Raw genomic sequence first — 22,140 nt, 5'->3', positions numbered from 1 at the left:
GAACCATAAATATCCATCAATCAGAATCAGCTATAATATTAACTTGATTGTCATATTATAATAGCTTTGCATTTTTGTTTTATTTTTATTGACATCATGGATTCAGTACAGTTTTAAAATTCTTGGCGTGTAATTAACTATGGCTTGTGACCTGACTGGTATTCACTGAATAGAGTATTTGTATAAGTTCTGTTGCCTATGCTTAAAAATAGCCATAGTCTATTATCATAACTTCAGACAAAATTGATTTCTTAAAGTATATATACAATTGAGTCTCTGAAATGTTTCCTTTAAGAAACAAAAGTAAGGAAGACAGAAATAACCACCAGTTTATTTGCTCTAAATTTTTGACTCTTGTGGTTTTATCATAAGCGGGAGGTAAACTGCATATATAAGCAGCATAGATTTAAAAAACTAATACTTATTTTATATTATTGTCAGCCATAGAGTGTATATCCCAGAAAGGGGGATCATAGTGAAATGTTGTTATTAGTGAGTTTGGTTTTGGGTTTTTAAATTTTTAGTACTTAACATAGCTTGGAATCTTTAGGAAGAAAGTATTTTGAAATGATCATCAATAACACATCAAATTGGAAATCTTTTATTAAATTTTCTTATATTAAATAAAATTGTTTTAATTATGTTTCTAACATAGTACTTTTTGCCCTTTCTCATAGCTATTAATTGATGGCAAAGTTATTTTGGCTTTGTTTACCTATGTTAAAAAGCCTGAGAAACACAAAATAGTTGAATGGTCTGCAGCACAGTATAAAGAATTACAACTGCATGCAATTGCCACTTTGTCATCAGTGGCTCCTTTTTTAATAGACGAGTACATGTTGTATCAGGGAAATGCTCACGTCCTTGCATTTTTAGAATGGTGTGACAGTGAAGGTAAGTGGCCTTTCAGATTCCTGTCAAAATTCTAATCTACATATTTCAACTGAATGGCAGTGTAGAAAAAGAAATACAATTAAAAGGAGAACTAACAATGTAGATCTGGCCTTCTGTGACCTTAATGTGTTTAAATGGTGTTTTAAGGAAAAAAGCCTGAGATTTCATTTATAGTCAGACATTAGTAAATATTAGCTATAGTTGATGCATACCTTTCAGTAAAATAAATCATTCATATAAACTGATTTAAATTTTTATATTATTAGGCCTATCCAATAATTATACTGTCCTGTAATATTTTAATTAGTCATTCAACAAATATTTATTGAATGCCTACTAGTAACCATATATTGTTTTAGCTACTAACGAAACATTTATGTTCAAAATAAATGAAGTCCATACCTTCATGGAGCTTCAGATCTAGATCTCTAGCCACATGTAGTCTGCCAAGTTAGCAGAGCCCTAATTTGTATGAATATTTCATTTCAATTCTCATAATTCTTAGAAGGGAAATAAGAAATATATTCTTTTTAAAAAAGAATTATAAGTAAGATACTGTATTTTTCTCTGGTAGTAACTTTGCTCTGGAAATAATTTTGTATGGTACATTTTCATTAGATCAAGAATAGCACTCATCCATGAGGAAGAAAAAATTATAGCTTATTTTTATTCTCTAGTTTTTAATATGCTGAGTTACTAAATTTAGTCATGTTAAATTACTGTGCATTAAATAAAACAATTCTCCTGTCTCTCCTTTATATTATTTATGTTTACAGAAGTCTATAAGGCAAAAAAAAGGAAATGCTGCCTAAGAAGAAGAAGCCTGATAGCTAACAGTTATTGAGTACCTACTATGTGATAGGCCTTAACCCCCTCAGCAGTATTAAACCATTTAGGCCTCACAACAAATCTAGGAGTTATAGGTTCTATTATTAGCCCTGTTGGTCAGTGGGTAGAACTCAGTCAGAGAAGTAAAATAACTTGTTCCTTGCCACATAGTAAGTGATTTAATGCAGGCAGTCTAGCTCCAGAATCCACATTTCTAAACCTATACACACTACTGAGAACAGTATTTTGAACTTTTTTTTTTTAGCATTAAACAAAAAGCTACTTCTAAAAGAACCTTTCAAAGAAAGCATATTATAACGAAGAAAGAGAACTTGCCTTGTTATTTATCAAGACTGACCATAAAGCTATAGTAATTAAAATTTTATGGTACTTGACCAGGCATAGACCAGTGGAATGGAATATATGGGAGGTTGGCATCATCAAAGATGATACTGCCAATCTATGAGAGAAGGATGGTGCTCGGGCAGTTGGCCCTCTCTGTGAAAAAGTAAAAATTAGATCCTTTCAACTTGTTTAAAAAAGTCAATTGCAAAATGAATTAAAGCCCTAAATGCAAAAAGTTAAACTGTAAAAATCTTAGAAGAAAACATGGGAAATTATCTTTATGAATAACAGGGTAGAAACAGACTTTTTAAATACAGAAGAGCTTAAACTATAAAAAAGATTATTAAAGATTATTAAATGTATTAACTACTGTAAAACAGAAATATCTGTATGACAAAATCTGAATAAGATAACAATCTATAAATTGAGGGAAGACATTTACTCACCACTCTGACTGATAAATGATTAGAATTCAGCTTCATAAAGAACTCCTACATATCAAAAAGAAAATAACTCAGTAGAGAAGTAGGCAAACAATAGAGATTGCCAAGAAAATTCTTCAAAATTTTTGGAGAAAATCTCAAATTTTCAAAAAAAATTAAAAGACACTCAACCCCACTGGTAATCAGAGAAATGTAATTGCTCTGCAAATTAAGATAACAATGAACTACCATTTCACATTTAATAGATTGGGAAAAATCTATTTCTTATACAATGTACCCATATAACCACTTTGGGGAACAATTTGGCAACTTTAATAAAATTCCATGTGGGTATATGATTCTGGTGTCACAGGCGAAACACTTCTCAGTGGGAACAAGAGGACATGAACTAGAATGTCCATTGTAGCAATTTGTACTAGTGAATGGATAAACTGTTACTTATAAACTGGATGTGGAAAGCAGTTAAAACTGAGTGATCTAGATCTACTTGTAACAATGTGAATAATTTTAAAAATACAACACATAACAGAAACAAGTTACCAAAGATACATACAATAATGATACATTTGAGTAAAATTTAAAAACACATATTTCTGTACTGGAAATAGAAAGAGGAGGGGGATGGAATCATATTTACTTCTCTAAAAAAAAAAAACCTAAAGTATGACAAAATTTTAACATCTCTTTAAACTTATATAGATATAAAAGATGTCTAATCTAAATTTCTTGATGTAAAATAACTATTAATATTTCTCTACAGATTCCTTCTTTAGTCATGGGAACAGTTTTCATGGTATAGGTGGCCGTGGAAACAAGTTTGCCCAGATGCGTTACAGTTTAAGACTCTTGAGAGCCATGGTCTACCTTGAGCATGAGACCATAAACAAGGATCTTTGTGAAAAGAGAGCAATTCAGCAACTGATAGGTAAAAACATAACATGTTTGTGTCCTGATGAAAGTAGAATGTTTATAAATTAGAACGTTTGTTTGAAATGTTTTTCTACACATTTATTTTGTCCTATAGCTGACAAACTCCTGAATGTTTTCTTGATTTTTGTTTCATACTGTTGCTATAAATTAGTTTGTCTTTACTGAAACATCATGATCACTTATCCTTTAAACATTTGTTTACTTAATTCAGATACCATTTCATTTAGGATTATCTTTATCTTTTTTTTTTTTTTTTTTTAATGGGCTAGTGTTATATTTCACTCTTCTAGGAGTAAGATCACCACTTTTTGGCCAGGCCTTTTGGAGTCATTTTAAAAGAGGTTAACATTACATTTTCCAGTGCATTTGACATTACCAGAACACTGGTACGCTGCTGCATACAGAAATGTACATAGGTTTTCTGATGTGAAATATCAGGATATCCTTAATTTTCAGCTTAAAGTGTTGACTGTGCTAAGTCACTTTATCTCCAACATACATACATGCGAGCTCAGTGTAAAATTCAGAACCCCTAAGCAAAAGCTTTCTACCTTTTGTTATTTAAAAAATAAATAGTTCTCTGGCCCTAACCTTTCCTGACTTTGAGAAGTAAGAGCTATATTTGTCATATCCATGTTCAGTGACTGCCTCATGAGTAGGTGATATAATTTGCTGGATGTCAAGTAATTACAAATGCTTACTCAAAAACTCTTCAACCTGTTCAGTGCCTGCTCTTCCATCATTAGTGGATTGGGGTGGTGCCCTCTAACAATAATACTAGTAAGCAAAATGAGGATATTGAAAAGGGGGCTAGGCAAAAACATTCACTCTCTTGAGCTTACTGGGGGATGACCAAACCTGAAAGTAGATTTTATCACTTCTGTGCACATTTCATGATACAGAACTCAGTGTGAAGGCCCCAGGCTAACTGGATGAATACAATTTTCCATATATCCAAGAAGAGGTCTTAATCTTACCTGGGTAGCAAGTGGGGAAGGGAAAGCAAATAGCAAGGGTTCTTTTCTTCTCAGGACCTTTCCCTTTAACTTGAAAGAAGCTGATCTTTATTATGTGAGTTCCTAGGGGCAGGAACCTTCTCTTACAGAGTCTAACAGAGGCTCTATAGTAGTAATAAGCTCAACAAATAGTAATTGCACTGTAAATGTAAATGTTTATACACCTGTTGTGTAGGCATTGGTGTCATAAACATGTATAGAACAGAACTGTCAGGACCTTGCCTTAATGAAAACAAAAGGAAAGATGTATGTCATAGAAAGATAGCATGAATTATCCTGCACTGTTAGTAAGGCACCTAGTGAGTTACACAGAGAGTAAATGCCACAGGGTAGTTTTCAATGCTGGGCAATCTTAACAAGAATCTTTGTGAGTTAGGGTGTGAGGGTAAGGCTGGTTTCAAGAGGAAAAAAAGAGAGAGAGAGAGAGATGGTCTTTCAAGCAAGGGGACAGCATAAACAGAGACATGAAGCCAAAATATACATGATGATGTGTTCAGAGCTAGCTTAAGTGGAGTCAAAGTTTTATGAAGACAAATAATATGAGATAAAGTTAATTGTCTAGTCAGAGGCCAAGCTAGAAAGAGTTTTGAATGGCATACCATAATAGAGTTTGAACTTCATTCTCTTTAAGCATGGGGAGCTATTAGTGGTTTGGATTAGGGAAGTTATATGTGCAATGCTATTTTAGAAAGAGGAAATCTGAAAAATATATCCAATGGTTAGAATAGAGCAAGGAGAGGGTAAATGTAGGGAGTTAAAGGATACCGAAATATTAAGAAAATAATTCAGTACTAACATAACATTTATTACAGACAACAGGGAAAGTGACATCCCTGTACACAGGTAGGAAGAAGAGGAGATAATCTAGAAAGGAGAAGCAGATGCAAGGCCAGCCAGGTTGGATTCCTAGAAGGTGTCCTAATAAGGGAGCATAGGCCCTCTGTCCATGGCATGCCTCTGCCCTGGCCTCCAGCATGCTCACCTAGCCTTCCTAGCCTCTGATCCTTCACCTACTGTAATTCATCCTAACAGGACCAAGAATTGTCCCTTCAGAGCCAACAGTGGAAATAGGCTGTGATTTCCATGGTCCTTTTACTTTGAAACATAGATCCACACCTTCCTGCTAATGCCAGTGATCCCTTAGTAACTGAGGAAAAATGACTTTTGTTCCTTATACAAAGCTTAAAGGGAAAGTCCTTTTTTTTGAGGCAAAATTTTATTGTGAATGACATTCCATCAGTGTAAGTGGCTATTTTCAAGTCTTTTAAAATTTTGATTGGAAGGAGAGCTTTTAAAGAACATGGGAATATTGCTACCTAAGTTGTTGAAGATGCCTTCAAGTGGACATAAGGAGATGATGCAGAAAGAAGTAACAGGAATAGAAAACGTACTTAGGGATGTCTTCCACCTTTGCTTAAGATTGACCCTGTTAACCACAAGGACAAGAAGAGATGAGGCAAGCTATGATCAGGCATTTTGGTCATATATTTGCAAAGGCATGCATCTTTGCCTCATGAAACTGCATATTTTCAAACAGTTTTGTTTGCTTGGTGAAGTATCAGGTTGTTAAGGGCTTCTTTTAATGACACGCCATTAATTATGTACTAGAAATTCTATATATATGGGGCTACTGATTGTATTGAGAACCCGATGAATCCATTTATCATCTTCTGTCTACAGCTTCTAGGAAACCATACAATGAAAATAGCCCTTTTAAAAGTAGTTTTTCTAGTTGAAATTTTATAAGAAAGAATTTCAGAACAGTAATTGATCAAAATTAAAATACAATGTTCAATAACTTTACATTCTTTAACTTTTTTCAAATCAGGAATCTTTAAAAATACAATAAGCAAGTATAATGATAAGGAAGAGGCCATTCTTTTGGAAATTCAATCTGATATTTTACTTATTTTATCTGGTCTTTGTGAACATCATATTCCTAGGAAGGTATGTATGCCTGTGAATCAAAGTTTTGTTCAGATCTCTCAATCACATAACACTATGAACTTTTTCTTAGTAAATGTCCATAAATGTTGGTGTTTTTTTAACCTTACTAAGAGTTAATATTCTTTTTTAAGAGTATAATTACATACATTAAAGTATATAGATCTTAAGTATATAGTTTGATAGGTTTTGACAAATGTATACATCCACTTAACCAATATCGCAATTAAAATATAGAATTTTTTTTTGCGTGGTACGTGGGCCTCTCACTGTTGTGGCCTCTCCCACTGCGGAGCACAGGCTCCAGACGCGCAGGCTCAGCAGCCATGGCTTACAGGCCCAGCCACTCCGCAGCATGCGGGATCTTCCCGGACAGGGGCACAAACCCGTGTCCCCTGCATCGGCAGGCGGACTCTCAACCACTGCGCCACCAGGGAAGCCCCAAATATAGAATATTTTTATCTTCCTGTAAAATTCTTTCATGCCGCTTAGCAGCCATGCCCCCACTTGCCTACAGGCAACCACTTTTCTGATTTCTATTCCCATAAATTAGTTTTGCCTATTTTATAACTTTATATGAATGGAATCACATAACTATTTACTCTGTTAGTTCTGGTTTCTATCAGCCAGCACCATATTTCTGAAATATATCCATGTTGTTGCATGTATCAATAATTCATTCCTTTTTATTGCTGAATAGTATTGTATGAATACAACAAAATTTGTTTCTCTATTCCCTTATTGATAAACACTTAGGTTGATTCCATTTGGGACTACTATGTTTAAAGCTTTAATTAACATTCTTGTACTAGTCTTTTCGTGGACATAATGCTTTAATTTCTCTTGGATAAATACCTAGGAGTGCAACTAATGGATCATAAGATAGGTGTATGTTTTGAAGAAACTGGCAAATAGTTTTCCAGAGTGGCTGTACCATTATAAATGTTTTGGGTTTGAATTGGGTTCATACCTAAAATTAAAAGTTAGAAAAAGAGATTAATTCCCTTTGATCTTTTTAATGCCATAGCAAACTCTGAGTCTCAGAGATTAATAACTTAAATAGCAAGACATAGATTTGGAAAGATAAAAATTAAAAATTATGAAGGTTTCAATAGAGTGATTTGAGGGAGAGGCAAAAAGAACAGTAAACACATACTTAGCTCCAAGCTTTGGTGGAACTTCTTATATTCTATCACCCTGCGCCTGTGTTCTTCTGGAAAATACTCATAGTCTTGCTTACTGGGAACCAGAACTGAACGACAAGACAATAGGAAAGGTACTTGGTAACAAACAAATATTAATTGGTGAAAACATCACATAAATTATTAAAGGTTTTAACTGCTATTTATAAATTTATTTCTCTCGGGAACGTTGGAAAATCTTCCATGATAGAATTTTAACCCCTTAAATTAGTTGTTGCTATCTAGTACTCCTCTGACATGATGTTAGATTACATTCATTACAATGTGGAAGAAAACCATGGGATAAGTCTTATGTTTTTTTTTTTTTTTTTAAAGAAAGAGAAAGGGAAAAAATATAAAGGGGCATTAAGCTGGCATGTTGATTGATATCCTCTCTAAAATGACTAGCTTTACAATAATTTGTCTTAAATTCCTGAGAACAAGTGAGTACAAATTTGAAAAAAAAAATTGTATTACAGTACTATTTTCCTAAAAATGTTGTTGTATTTTTCTGGTAGAAAAAGTTTTAGGGGACAGGATGAAACGGGAAAGGAAAGGATTATTTATTTATTTCAAGAAATACTTTTAAATAAATCTCTTAGGAAATTTTTGGAACTGAAGGAGTGGATATAATTCTTCATGTAATGAAAACAGACCCCAAGAAGTTACAGAGTGGATTAGGCTATAATGTACTTCTTTTTAGTACATTGGACAGCATTTGGTGAGTATTACTGTACCCATGTTAGATAGAATCACAGTAAAAGAAACTTACCTCTTTTGGTAGCTATGTATGCCAATTTTCTTCCCTCAAAACTACAGCAGAAAGATAAGCCTCTTTCTTTTCAGTAGTCCAGAAATGACACTATCCTTTGGAAAGTAGTCTTGTCCATCACTCAAATATAAAACCATTCTTGTATCTAAACTTAAATCCTTGTTTTTGTGATTTGAATGCATTCCATTTTGCCGTGGCCTGGGAAAACACAAGCATCTACTATTACTCATACAGTATTCTTATTCTTGAAGACTGCTGAATTCCTCATTCATCTTATCTTAAAAAGTTGAAAACCAGTTGATTAGGTATTTCCTAATCAATATTGTTTCCCAAACATTTTAGCATTCCAAAGGGCAAATATATATAACTACACACACACACACACACACACACACATATACTACTTAACATTAATTTATGAAATTTTGTCTTGGGGAAAATTAGTTGAGTTTCCTATATCATTAACACAACACATTTCTTCTATTTGGGTGGAATTCATGAGAGCCACACTACAACACATTCATTTAAAAACAAACAAACAAAAAATTCATAACTATAGACCAAATGGGCCTAACAGGTGTATGTAGAACATTCTACCAATAGCAGCAGAAAACATATTTTTTTCAATCACTGTGATATTGTGATTTATAATTTAAAAATATGTATTTGGTCCATTTCTAGTACAGAGCTCCTAAAACTCTTATAATTTCTTAATTAATAAGAGCAATGGGAACATCTTTTGTTACAATATTTGGTCTTTTATCCTCAGTTCCTCTAATAGTTTCAGAGTAATAAAGATGAAAGTAGTATGTTTTGTTATTCATAACAAGCCCCTTTCAACTACATCTGAGTTTATGTTAATGACGTGATTTTTGGAAAGCCCCTAGATAACCACAGGATGGGAGCCTGGTTGCCAGGGGAACTAACTATATGGTTAATTAAAGGGTTGTAACTTTCAGCTACACCCTCAACCTCCAGGGAGCGGAGAGAGGCTGAAAATTGAGTTTAACCATCAATGGCCACTGATTTCATCAATTACACCTACATAATGAAGCCTCCATAAAAATCCTAAACTATGAGATTGAGAGAGCCTCCAGGTTGATGAACACTTGGAGGTGCTGAGAGAGGGCATGGAAGCTCAACGCCCCTTCCCCATATACCTTGCCCTGATCATCTCTTCCATCAGGCTGTTCCCAAGTTGGATTATTTTACAATAAACTAGTAATCTAGTAAGTAAACTATTTTCCTGAGATCTGTGAGCTACTCTATAGCTGGTTTATCAGAAGCACATGTGACAACCTGGACCAGAATTTAAGGCTGGGGAAGGAAAGCAGCACAGTCTTGTGGGACTGAACCCTTAACCTGTGAGATCTGATGCTAACCTAGGTAGATAGTTTCTGAATTGAACTGAATTGTAGGACACCCAGTTAATGTCCACTGAGAATTGAAGAATTGGTTTGTGTAGGAAAAACCTACACATTTGGTGGTCCTAAGTGAAGTATTTAGAGTAGTTTTGAGAGGAGATACAGATTTTTTTTTCTTTTTTTTTTTTACAAATAAAAATGGAGCATTCTCTAGGGTAAATCACATGTAAGGTCATAAAACAAGTCTTGAGAAATTTAAGAAGACTGAAATCATTCCTTTCTGACCACAACTGAATACAACTAGAAATCAATAACAAAAGGAAACCAGAAAAACTCACAAATGCATGGAAATCAAACAACACACTCTTGAACAACCATTGGGTCAAAGACAAAAATAAAAGGGAAATTAGAAAATTTCTCAAGAAAAACTAAAATGGAAACACAACATACCTAAACTTACGTGATACAGCAAAAGCACACTAAGAGGGAAGTTTATAGTGAAAAATCCCTATGTTTAAAAAGAAGAGTCAAACATCCTAACTTTACACCTCAAGGAACTATAAAACAGAACAAACCAAGCCCAAAGTTATCAGAACAAAAGAAATGATAACAATTACAGCAGAAATAAATGAAACAGAGAATAGAAAAACTCAACAAAACCAAGAGTTGCTTCTCTGAAGAGAAAACAAACCTTTTTTGAAAATTGACAAAACTTTAGCTAGACTAAGAGAAAAAGAGAGAAGACTGAAATAAAATTATAAATGAAAGAGAAGACATCACAACAGATAACACAGAAATAAAAAAGATCATAAGGGACCATTATAAACCATCTGCCAACAAATTGGAAAACATAGAAGAAATGAATAAATTCCTAGAAATATACAATGTACTGAGACTGAATCAAGAGGAAATAAAAAGCCTGAACAGACAATAAAAAGAGGAGATTGAATCAGTAATCAAGAACCTCCCAGGCAAAAAAGCCCACGTCCAGAGAGTTTCACATGTGATTTTTACCAAAAATGTAAAGAAGAATTATTCTGAAAGGTAGGAGAATAGGTAACACTTCCAAACTCATTTTATGAGGCCAGCATCACCATAATACCAAAGCCAGACAAAGACATCATAAAAAAGAATTGGAAGTTCCTTGGTAGTCCAGGGGTTAGGACTCGGCACTTTCACTGCTGTGGGCCTGGGTTCGATCCCTGGTCAGGGAACTAAGATCCTGCAAGCCACGCAGTGTGGCCAAAAAAAAGAGAGAGAACTAGAGACCAATATCCCTGATGAACATGGAAGCAAAAATCCTCTAGAAAATATTAGTAAACTGAATTCAACAGCACATTAAAAGGATTTTACACCATGACCAAGTGGAATGTATCCCTGGAAAGTAAGAATAGTTCAATATATGCATATTAGTCAATGTGACATACCACATTAATGTGGTATATCACAAAAGGACAAAAATCACATAATCATCTCAATGTATACAGAAAAAGCATTTGACAGAATTCAACACCCTTTCATGATAAAAACTCTCAATAAATTAGGTGGAGAAGGAATTTACCTCAACACAATAAAGGCTGTATATGAAAAGGCCACAGCTAATATCACACTGAATGGTGAAAAGCTGAAAGCTTTTTCTCTAAGATCTGTATAAGGCAAGGATGCCCACTCTCACCACTTCTACTCAATATAGTACTATAAGTCCTACCCAGAGCAGTTAGGCAAGAAAAAAAATAATAAAAGGCATCCAAATCAGAAAGAAAAAGGTAAAATTATCTCTGCAGATGACATGATCTTATACGTAAAAAACACTAAAGACTCCACCAAAAAAATGTTAGAACTAATAAATGAATTCAGTAAATTTGCAGGATACAAAATTAACATATAAAAATCAGTTGCATTTCTATACACCAATAATGAACTGCTCCAAAAAAAGGAAATTAGGAAAACAATCACATTTGCAACTTCTAAGAATAAAATACTTAAAAATAAACATAACCAAGGGGTGAAAGACATAGTGGTACAGCCACTGTGGAAAACAGTATGGAGGTTCCTCAGAAAATGAAAGATAGAACTATCATATGATCCAGTAATCTCATTTCTGGGTATATATCCAGAAGAATTGAAATCAGGATCTTGAAGAGATAGCTGCACTCTTATGTTCACTGCAGTATTATTCACAATACCAAAGATACAGAAACCACCCAAATGTCCATCAACAGATGAATGAATAAAGAAAATGTGGTATATACATACAATGGAATATTACTCAGCTTTAAAAGAGAAGGAAATCCTACCATTTGCAAGAACATGGATGGACCTAGAAGACATTATGCTAAGTGAAATAAGTCATTCACAGAAGGATATCTCTTATACATAATTTCTCTTATAAAAAGTATCTAAGGGCTTCCCTGGTGGCACAGTGGTTGAGAGTCCGCCTGCCGATGCAGGGGACACGGGTTCGTGCCCCGGTCCGGGAAGATCCCACATGCCACAGAGCAGCTGGGCCCATGAGCCACGGCAGCTGAACCTGTGCGTCCGGAGCCTGTGCTCCACAACGGGAGAGACCACAATGGTGAGAGGCCCGCATACGACAAAAAAAAAGCATCTAAAATAGTCAAAAGTTTAGAAGTAGATAACAGTATGTAGACAGTGGAATGATGGAGTGAGGGAGGCATGAGGTGTTACCGTTCACTGGGTATAATGTTATAGTCATACAAGATTAGTAAGTTCCAGAGATCTGCAGTACAACATTGCCCATAGATCTGCTCTATAATATAGCAGCTATAGTTAAGGTAAGGTATTGTGTACTTAAACATTTGTTAAGTGCATGGATCTAGTATGTTCAGTGGTCTTACTACTAAAAAAATATATATATATATCACAAAGAGATACAAGGAAACTTTTAGAGGTGATGAATATTTTTATTACCTGGATTGTGGTGATAGTAACACAAGTATATACATATGTGCAAACTCACCAAATTATATATAATATATGCAGATTTTAAAATTCCAGTTATACTTCAGTAAACATGGGGTGGGGGGGAAACTCTGATGAATATTACTTTCCATAAGATGAAGTAACTAGATTTATCCCCTGCAAATTCTCTGTTTATATAGAGAGCTGGAATACTCAGCTCTCTTTCAGATACACATAAACAATGGGGCTAATCAACTATCTAGTTTCTTTTTTACTGCAGAGAAGAGAGGGATATAGTGATAAAATGATAATCTGATCTTAGGTTTCAACAGCAAAGTCTTATTGACCAAAGTGCTGTATTAAGCATAGTAAAAAATTTAGAGATGAATATTAATGAGTACCATCCTTACTATCTACCAATACATTGGGATTCACTGGTTACTGCAGAAAATGACTTGATGTTTTATCCCTTTTTTATTTAATACCTCACAGTTATACTAAGATAAAGATAAATAGTTTTATTTATCTGTGTCTTTTATTACAACACAACTCAAATCCCTTTGGCTAAGATATAAGTAATAAGTCCAATGTTTAATTAATAACACTGGGCATTGGATCTTTTTCCTTTTCTTAGGAACTTAACTGAGAGGAGTTCTAGTCTATTCATTTGAATCATGAAAGGACTTTACATTTTGTCAAACACTTTTACTTCTATTGAGATATCATATAGTATTTCTCCTTTATTCTGTTAATGTGGTCCATCACATTGTATTCCTTGAATAAGTCTGACCTGGTTATGGTGTATTATTTCTTTTTCTATGTTGTTGGATTCAATTAGCTAATATTTTTAGATTTTTTTTTTGGTACCATGTAATGTGAGTTTAATTTTCCTTTTTATTAATGTTCCATGGATGGTTTTGGTATTTAGTTTATTTTGACCTCAGAAAACAGGAAATATTTTTTCTAGAAAGAGATTGTGTAAGATTGTTTTCATATCTTTCTTAAATAATTTGTGGAATTCACTGATTAAATCATCTGTGCCTGGAGTTCTCTTAGTAGAAAGATTCTGAAGTATAGATTTCATTTCTTTAATATGTGTGTGTCTATTAAGGTTTTCTATTCTTGCATAGGTTCTCATGTCTTTTTCTAGGCACTCATTTATTTTGTCTAAATTTTCATATTTACTCTCATAAGGCTGTTTGTAATATCCTCTTAGGACTTTTAATGTCTGTAGGATACAAAGCGATGCTTTCTTTTCCTTTCTTTGTATTAATCATTTCTGTCTTCTCCCTCTAGCTTTTTTCTTGATGGGTTTCACCAGGAGTTGATCAATATTATTAGTCTTCTTAAAGAATCAATTTGTGTGCATTATTATTTCTATCTTATTTTGTTTTATATTTAATTAATTTCTGTGGGTTTTCTTTCTTTCATTCAATTTCACCTTTTCTATTTCTTTTGTTTTTCTGGAATTTAATTTTATTTTTATACACCAGTTCTTATTAGTCATCCATTTTATACACATCAGTGTATACATGTCAATCCCAATCTCCCGATTCATCACACCACCACCCCCAAGCCCCCGCCACTGTCCCCCCTTAGTATCCATACGTTTGTTCTCTACATCTGTGTCTCAATTTCTGTCCTGCAAACTGGTTCATCTGTACCATTTTTCTAGGTTCAACATATACGTGTTAATAAATGATATTTGTTTTTCTCTTTCTGACTTACTTCACTCTGTATGACAGACTCTAGGTCCATCCACCTCACTACAAATTATTCAACTTTGTTCCTTTTTATGGCTGAGTAATATTCCATTGTCTATATGTACCACATCTTCTTTATCCATTCGTCAGTCAATGGGCATTTAGGTTGCTTCCATGACCTGGCTATTGTAAATAGTGCTGCAATGAACATTGGGGTGCATGTGCCTTTTTGAATTATGGTTTTCTCTGGGTATATGCCCAGTAGTGGGATTGCTGGATCATATGGTAATTCTATTTTTAGCTTTTGAAGGAACCTCCATACTGTTCTCCATAGTGGCTGTATCAACTTACATTCCCACCAACAGTGCAAGAGGGTTCCCTTTTCTCCACACCCTCTCCAGCATTTGTTGCTTGTAGATTTTCTGATGATGCCCATTCTAACTGGGGTGAGGTGATACCTCATTGTAGTTTTGATTTGCATTTCTCTAATAATTAGTGATGTTGAGCAGCTTTTCATGTGCTTCTTGGCCATCTGTATGTCTTCTTTGGAGAAATGTCTGTTTAGGTCTTCTGCCCAGTTTTTGATTGGGTTGTTTGTTTCTTTAATATTGAGCTGCATGAGCTGTTTATATACTTTGCAGATAAATCCTTTGTCCGTTGATTCATTTGGAAATATTTTCTCCCATTCTGAGGGTTGTCTTTTCGTCTTGTTTATGGTTTCCTTTGCTGTGCAAAAGCTTTGAAGTTTCATTAGGTCCCATTTGTTTATTTTTGTTTTTATTTCCATTACTCTAGGAGGTGGATCAAAAAAGATCTTGCTGTGATTTATGTCAAAGAGTGTTCTTCCTATGTTTTCCTCCAAGAGTTTTATACTGTCCAGTCTTACATTTAGGTCTGTAATCCATTTTGAGTTTATTTTTGTGTATGGTGTTAGGGAGTGTTCCAATTTCATTCTTTTACATGTAGCTGTCCAGTTTTCCCAGCACCACTTATTGAAGAGACTGTCTTTTCTGCATTGTATATCCTTGCCTCCTTTGTCATAGATTAGTTGACCATAGGTGCGTGGGTTTACCTCTGGGCTTTCTATCTTGTTCCATTGATCTATGTTTCTGTTTTTGTGCCAGTACCATATTGTCTTGATTACTGTAGCTTTGTAGTACAGTCTGAAGTCAGGGAGTCTGATTCCTCCAGCTCCGTTTTTTTCCCTCAAGACTGCTTTGGCTATTCGGGGTCTTTTGTGTTTCCATACAAATTTTAAGATTTTTTGTTCTAGTTCTGTAAAAAATACCATGGGTAATTTGATAGGGGTTGCATTGAATCTGTAGATTGCTTTGGGGAGTATAGTGCTTTTCACAATATTGATTCTTCCAATCCAAGAACATGGTATATCTCTCCATCTGTTTGTATCCTCTTTAATTTCCTTCATCAGTGTCTTATAGTTTTCTGCATACAGGTCTTTTGTCTCCCTAGGTAGGTTTATTCGTAGGTGTTTTATTCTTTTTGTTATAATGGTAAATGGGAGTGTTTCCTTAATTTCTCTTTCAGATTTTTCATCATTAGTATATAGGAATGCAAGAGATTTCTGTGCATTAATTTTGTATCCTGCAACTTTACCAAATACATTGATTAGCGCTAGTAGTTTTCTGGTGGCATCTTTAGTATTCTCTATGTATAGAATCATGTCATCTGCAAACAGCAACAGTTTTACTTCTTTTCCAATTTGGATTCCTTTTATTTCTTTTTCTTCTCTGATTGCCATGGCTAGGACTTCCAAAACTATGTTGAATAATAGTGGTGAGAGTGGACATCCTTGTCTCGTTCCTGATCTTTGAGGAGAGGCTTTCAGTTTTTCACCATTGAGAATGATGTTTGCTGTGGGTTTGTCATATATGGCCTTTATTATGTTGAGGTATGTTCCCTCTATGCCCACTTTCTGGAGAGTTTTTATCATAAATCGATGTTGAATTTTGTCAAAAGATTTTTCTGCATCTATTGAGATGATCATATGGTTTTTATACTTCAATTTGTTAATATGGTGTATCACATTGATTGATTTGCATATATTGAAGAATTCTTGCATCCCTGGGATAAATCCCACTTGATCATGGTGTATGATCCTTTTAATGTATTGTTGGATTCTGTTTGCTAGTATTTTGTTGAGGATTTTTGCATCTATATTCATCAGTGATATTAGTCTGTAATTTTCTTTTTTTGTAGTATCTTTGTCTGGTTTTGGTATCAGGGTGATGACCTCATAGAATGAGTTTGGGAGTGTTCCTTCCTGTGCAATTTTTTGGAAGAGTTTGAGAAGGATGGGTGTTAGCTCTTCTCTAAATGTTTGATAGAATTCACCTGTGAAGCCATCTGGTCTTGGACTTTTGTTTGTTGGAAGATTTTTAATCACAGTTTCAATTTCATTACTTGTGATTAGTCCGTTCATATTTTCTACTTCTTCCTGGTTCAGTCTTGGAAGGTTATACCTTTCTAAGAATTTGTCCATTTCTTCCAGTTGTCCATTTTATTGGCATAGAGTTGCTTGTAGCAGTCTCTTAGGATGCTTTGTATTTCTGTGGTGTCTGTCGTAGCTTCTCCTTTTTCATTTCTAATTTTATTGATTTGAGTCCTCTACCTGTTTTTCTTGATGAGTCTGGCTAATGGTTTATCAATTTTGTTTATCTTCTCAAAGAAACAGCTTTTAGTTTTATTGATCTTTGCTATTGTTTTCTTTGCTTCTATTTCATTTATTTCTGCTCTGATCTTTATGATTTCTTTCCTTCTGCTAACTTTGGGTTTTGTTTGTTCTTCTTTCTCTAGTTCCTTTACGTGTAAGGTTAGATTGTTTATTTTAGATTTTTCTTGTTTCTCGAGGTAGGCTTGTATAGCTATAAACTTCCCTCTTAGAACTGCTTTTGCTGAATCCCATAGGTTTTGGATCGTCCTGTTTTCATTGTCATTTGTCTCTACGTATTTTTTGATGTCCTCTTTGATTTCTTCAGTGATCTCTTGGTTATTTAGTAACGTGTTGTTTAGCCTCCATGTGTTTGTGTATTTTACGTTTTTTTCCCTGTAATTGATTTCTAATCGTATAGTGTTGTGGTCAGAAAAGATGCTTGATATGATTTCAACTTCCTTAAATTTACTGAGGCTTGATTTGTGACCCAGGATGTGATCTATCCTGGAGAATGTTCCGTGCGCACTTGAGAAGAAGGTGTAATCTGCTGTTTTTGGATGGAATGTCCTAAATCAATTAAATCTATCTGGTCTAATGTGTCATTTAAAGCTTCTGTTTCCTTATTTATTTTCATTTTGGATGATCTGTCCACTGGTGTAAGTGAGGTGTTAAAATCCCCCACTATTATTGTGTAACTGTCAATTATCTCTTTTATAGCTGTTAGCAGTTGCCTTATGTATTGTGATGCTCCTGTGTTGGATGCATATATATTTATAATTGTTATATCTTCTTTTTGGATTGATCCCTTCACCATTATGTAGTGTCCTTCCTTGTCTCTTGTAACGTTCTTTATTTTACAGTGTATTTTTTCTGATATGAGTATTGCTACTCCAGCTTTCTTTTGATTTCTGTTTGCATGGAATATCTTTTTCCATCCCCTCACTTTCAGTCTGTACGTGTCCCTAGGTCTAAAGTGGGTCTCTTTTAGACAGCGTATATATGGGTCTTGTTTTTGTATCCATTCAGCAAGCCTATGTATTTTTGTTGGAGCATTTAATCCATTCACGTTTAAGGTTATTATCGATATGTATGTTCCTATTACCATTTTCTTAATCGTTTTGGGTGTGTTTTTGTAGGTCCTTTTCTTCTCTTGTGTTTCCCACTTAGAGAAGTTCTTTTAGCATTTGTTTTAGAGCTGGTCTGGTGGTGCTGAATTCTCTTGACTTTTGCTTGTCTGTAAAGCTTTTGATTTCTCGGTCCAATCTGAATGAGATCCTTGCTGGGTAGAGTAATCTTGGTTGTAGGTTTTCCCTTTCATCACTTTAAGTATGTCATGCCACTCCCTTCTGGCTTGTAGAGTTTCTGCTGAGAAATCAGCTGTTAACCTTATGGGAGTTCCCATGTATGTTATTTTCATTTTTCCCTTGCTGCTTTCAATATTTTTTCTTTGTCTTTAATTTTTGCCAATTTGATTACTATGTGTCTCAGTGTGTTTCTCTTTGGGTTTATCCTGTATGGGACTCTCTGCACTTCCTGGACTTGGGTAGCTATTTCCTTTCCCATGTTAGGGAAGTTTTCAACTATAATCTCTTCACATATTTTCTTAGGTTCTTTCTCTCTCTCTTCTCCTTTTGGAACCCCTATAATGCGAATGTAGTTTCACTTAATGTTGTCCCAGAGATCTCTTTCTTATGCTTTCTTCATTTCTTTTCATTCTTTTTTCTTTATTCTGTTCCACAGCAGTGAATTCCACCATTCTGTCTTCCAGGTCAGTTATCTGTTCTTCTGCCTCAGTTATTCTGCTATTGATTCCTTCTAGTGTAGTCTTCGTTTATTGTATTGTTCATCTCTGTTTGTTTGTTCTTTAATTCTTCTAGGTCTTTGTTATACATTTCTTGCATCTTCTCGATCTTTGTCTGTATTCTTTTTCCAAGGTCCTGGATCATCTTCACTATCATTATTCTGAATTCTTTTTCTGAAAGGTTGCCTATCTCCACTTCATTTAGTTGTTTTTCTGGGGTTTCATCTTGTACCTTCATCTGATACATAGCCCTCTGCCTTTTCATCTTGTCTGTCTTTCTATGAATGTGGTTTTTGTTTCACAGGCTGCAGGATTGTAGTTCTTGCTTCTTCTGTCTGCCCTCTGGTGGATGAGGCTATCTAAGAGGCTTGTGCAAGTTTTCTGATGGGAGGGACTGGTGGTGGGTAGAGCTGGCTTTTGCTCTGGTGGGCAGAGCTCAGTAAAACTTTAATCCGCTTGTCTGCTGAAAGGGTGGGGCTGGGTCCCCTCCCTGTTGGTTGTTTGGCCTGAGGCAACCCAACACTGGAGCCTACCCAGGCTCTTTGGTGGGGCTAGTGGTGGACTATGGGAGGGCTCACACCAAGGAGTACTTCCCAGAACTTCTGCTGCCAGTGTCCTTGTCCTCACGGTGAGACAGACCCACCCCCATCTCTGCAGGAGACCCCACAGCAGTAGCAGGTAGGTCTGGTTCAGTTTCTATGGAGTCACTGCTCCTTCCCCTGGGTCCCGATGTGCAAACTACTTTGTGTGTGTCCTCCAAGAATGGAGTCTCTGTTTCCCCCAGTCCTGTCAAAGTCCTGCAGTCAAATCCTGCTAGCCTTCAAAGTCTGATTCTCTAGGAATTCGTCCTCCCTTTTCTCAGCCCCCAGTTTCGGAAGCCTGACGTGGGGCTCAAAACCTTCACTCCAGTGTGTGGACTTCTGTGGAATAAGTGTTCTCCACTTTGTGGGTCACCCACCCAGCAGTTATGGGATTTGGTTTTATTGTGATTGCACCCCTCCTACCATCTCATTGTGGCTTCTCCTTTGTCTTTGGATGTGGGGTATCTTTTTTGGTGAGTTCCAGTGTCTTCCTGTCAATGACTGTTCAGCAGTTAGTTGTTATTCCAGTGTTCTCGCAAGAGGGAGTGAGAGCACGTCCTTCTACTCTGCCACCTTGAACCAATCTCACCCGTTTCTATTTCTTGAGATAGATGCCAGGATCATTGATTTTCAACCTTTCTTCTGTTCTAATATATCCATCTAAGGCTGTAAATTCTCCTGTAATAATGGTTTTAGCTCCAGCCGAGTTTCCGTATGTTCTATTTGTATTATCATTATGTTTAAACTATTTTCTAATTTTCAGTGTGATTTTCTTTTCAATCTTTGTGAATTTTAGAAGTATATTATTTAATTTCTGAACAGAGAAGGATGTTCTATTTTTTTCTCTTATTGTAATTGTTATGAATTAAAGAGGCAAAAGGCAGCCCATGATAGGCATCAGAGAGTACTACTTCAAAAGTGGGAATAAAAAAAGTGTGATTCATACCCAGAGATGGTAAAACCTGGAAGCACCTGAGTGAGAGGGGCCAAGCTGATGGCCTTTATGCACCGACCCTCACACAACCACCATCACAAAACAGCCAGCAGAAACAGGGTCTCTTTTTTTTTTTGAAGAGGGATCAACGTTAAATAATTATCACATTATTATTGAATGATAGATAGATAGATACCAAGTTAAATAGGAAGGGTATACAGTTTGACCCCAGCAGGCTTGCAAGGCCTGGGAGGGCTAGAGGGAGATTAGGCTCTGTTTACCAACACCAACACCAACACCAGACTGTTCAACCCATATCCATACCCCACCCAGGAAAACAGTGAAAGTAGCCCTGACAGCAACTTCAGTCCCTCACTCCATATGAGCTGCACAGGCCTAAGCAGCAGGCACTTCAGCAAATAATATCATAGGCAAAGAAAGGATGTAATTAAAAACAACAAATGTTTCCGGCATGCCAGCACTGTGAAAGATAGACAGTAAGTGAATAAAGCTTGAAGAAAAAGTTAATAGAGCAACAGAGGAGACCTTTAAGAATAATTAATATCAGGAAAGCAGAGGAGAATATTGCATCTACAGAAAAGAAATAGGCAGTTATGAAAAATAATTAAATGATATTAGTGTTTAAATAGTTGAAATTAAACTACACTGACAAAGTCTCTTCAAAGTTCAATTTTTTGTTTGTTTGTTTTTTTTTTTTGCGGTACGCAGGCCTCTCACTGCTGTGGCCCCTCCCGTTGCGGAGCACAGGCTCCGGACGCGCAGGCTCAGCAGCCATGGCTCACGGGCCCAGCTGCTCCACAGCATGTGGGATCCTCCCGGACCGGGACACGAACCCATGTCCCCTGCATCGGCAGGCGGACTCTCAACCACTGCACCACCAGGGAAGCCCCAAAGTTCAATTTTTTAAGCAAAGAAATTAACTACTTGATTTAAGGAAATAAAGAAAAAATATTCTTTGAAAAGATTTTTTAATAGAAATAAACTCACAAATTGAATTGAAGAATAAAGGCTTGTTAAATAAATTAACTTTCTTTTTACTTAAGGTGCTGCATTTTGGGATGTTACCCCTCAGAGGATTACTTTCTTGAAAAGGAAGGCATTTTTCTCCTTTTGGATTTAATGGCAGTAAGTATGATTATAACAATTGTGAAACAAAAAATAAATGTCTTTATTAACTCTTTCCAAACTGAGTATCACAGAACACTACTCTGTGATTAAATGTGCCCTCAAATAGTGTTCAAATGTTTGTTTTAAACAAAAATCCCTCCTGGAGTTTCATAGTATGCATTGGCATAGTAGAGTCTGAAAATTCCTCCAGTGAAGAAACCAGTTTACTTAGGTCAGTGTTCCCAAACACATGACAGCAGAGAATTTGTTCTGTCTTGTTTTGTTTTTCCCCATGAAACTTTAAAGAAACAGCTAGATTATTTAAAAATCAATACTCATTTATTAATAACTTCTAGCTTCTTCTCTTAGTATTAAAAGGGTCACCTTAGACAAAGGAGTAGAGACCAGCATTTTTTAAAAACTGTGTATAGTTTGTAGGTAATGTGAAGAAACTAGTGTGTCAATGCACTGTTTTACAGAATGAGCAGAAGTGAGCATATTAAGCCTTCCAGGAAGGCAGCTGAGAAAAATGGCAAAGTTCCTTACAGTAATCCCCCACTAGCCTCAATTCTAAGTGGGTCCATAGTTAAAATGATATGAAAGAAACAGTATACTTTTGTTTCAGTAAAACTTTGGGAGATATTCTCATGCAGAGTTCTAGCTATGTCACTGCCTATGATTGC

General features: G+C 35.5%; 1 protein-coding gene across 3 annotated transcripts in view; it reads left to right on the top strand.

Moving 5' to 3' along the window:
- The window catches only part of CFAP69 (cilia and flagella associated protein 69), a gene marked incomplete at both ends in the record, with an annotated part of 69,593 nt that overhangs the window by 37,840 nt on the left and 9,613 nt on the right, over positions 1-22,140 (top strand). For all 3 annotated transcript variants that reach the window (XM_079711777.1, XM_079711778.1, XM_079711776.1), the window contains 5 exons: positions 678-894; positions 3,271-3,435; positions 6,285-6,403; positions 8,184-8,302; positions 21,394-21,475. In XM_079711777.1, the coding sequence (XP_079567903.1) occupies positions 678-894; positions 3,271-3,435; positions 6,285-6,403; positions 8,184-8,302; positions 21,394-21,475 (702 nt within the window). The remainder of the gene's footprint in view (positions 1-677; positions 895-3,270; positions 3,436-6,284; positions 6,404-8,183; positions 8,303-21,393; positions 21,476-22,140) is intronic.

This window comes from Hyperoodon ampullatus (genome assembly GCF_949752795.1).
Source record: "Hyperoodon ampullatus genome assembly, chromosome: 9".
Lineage (NCBI taxonomy): Eukaryota > Metazoa > Chordata > Mammalia > Artiodactyla > Ziphiidae > Hyperoodon > Hyperoodon ampullatus.
The sequence above is the reverse complement of the archived record's forward strand: the minus strand, read 5'-3'. Positions and strand labels throughout refer to the sequence as shown.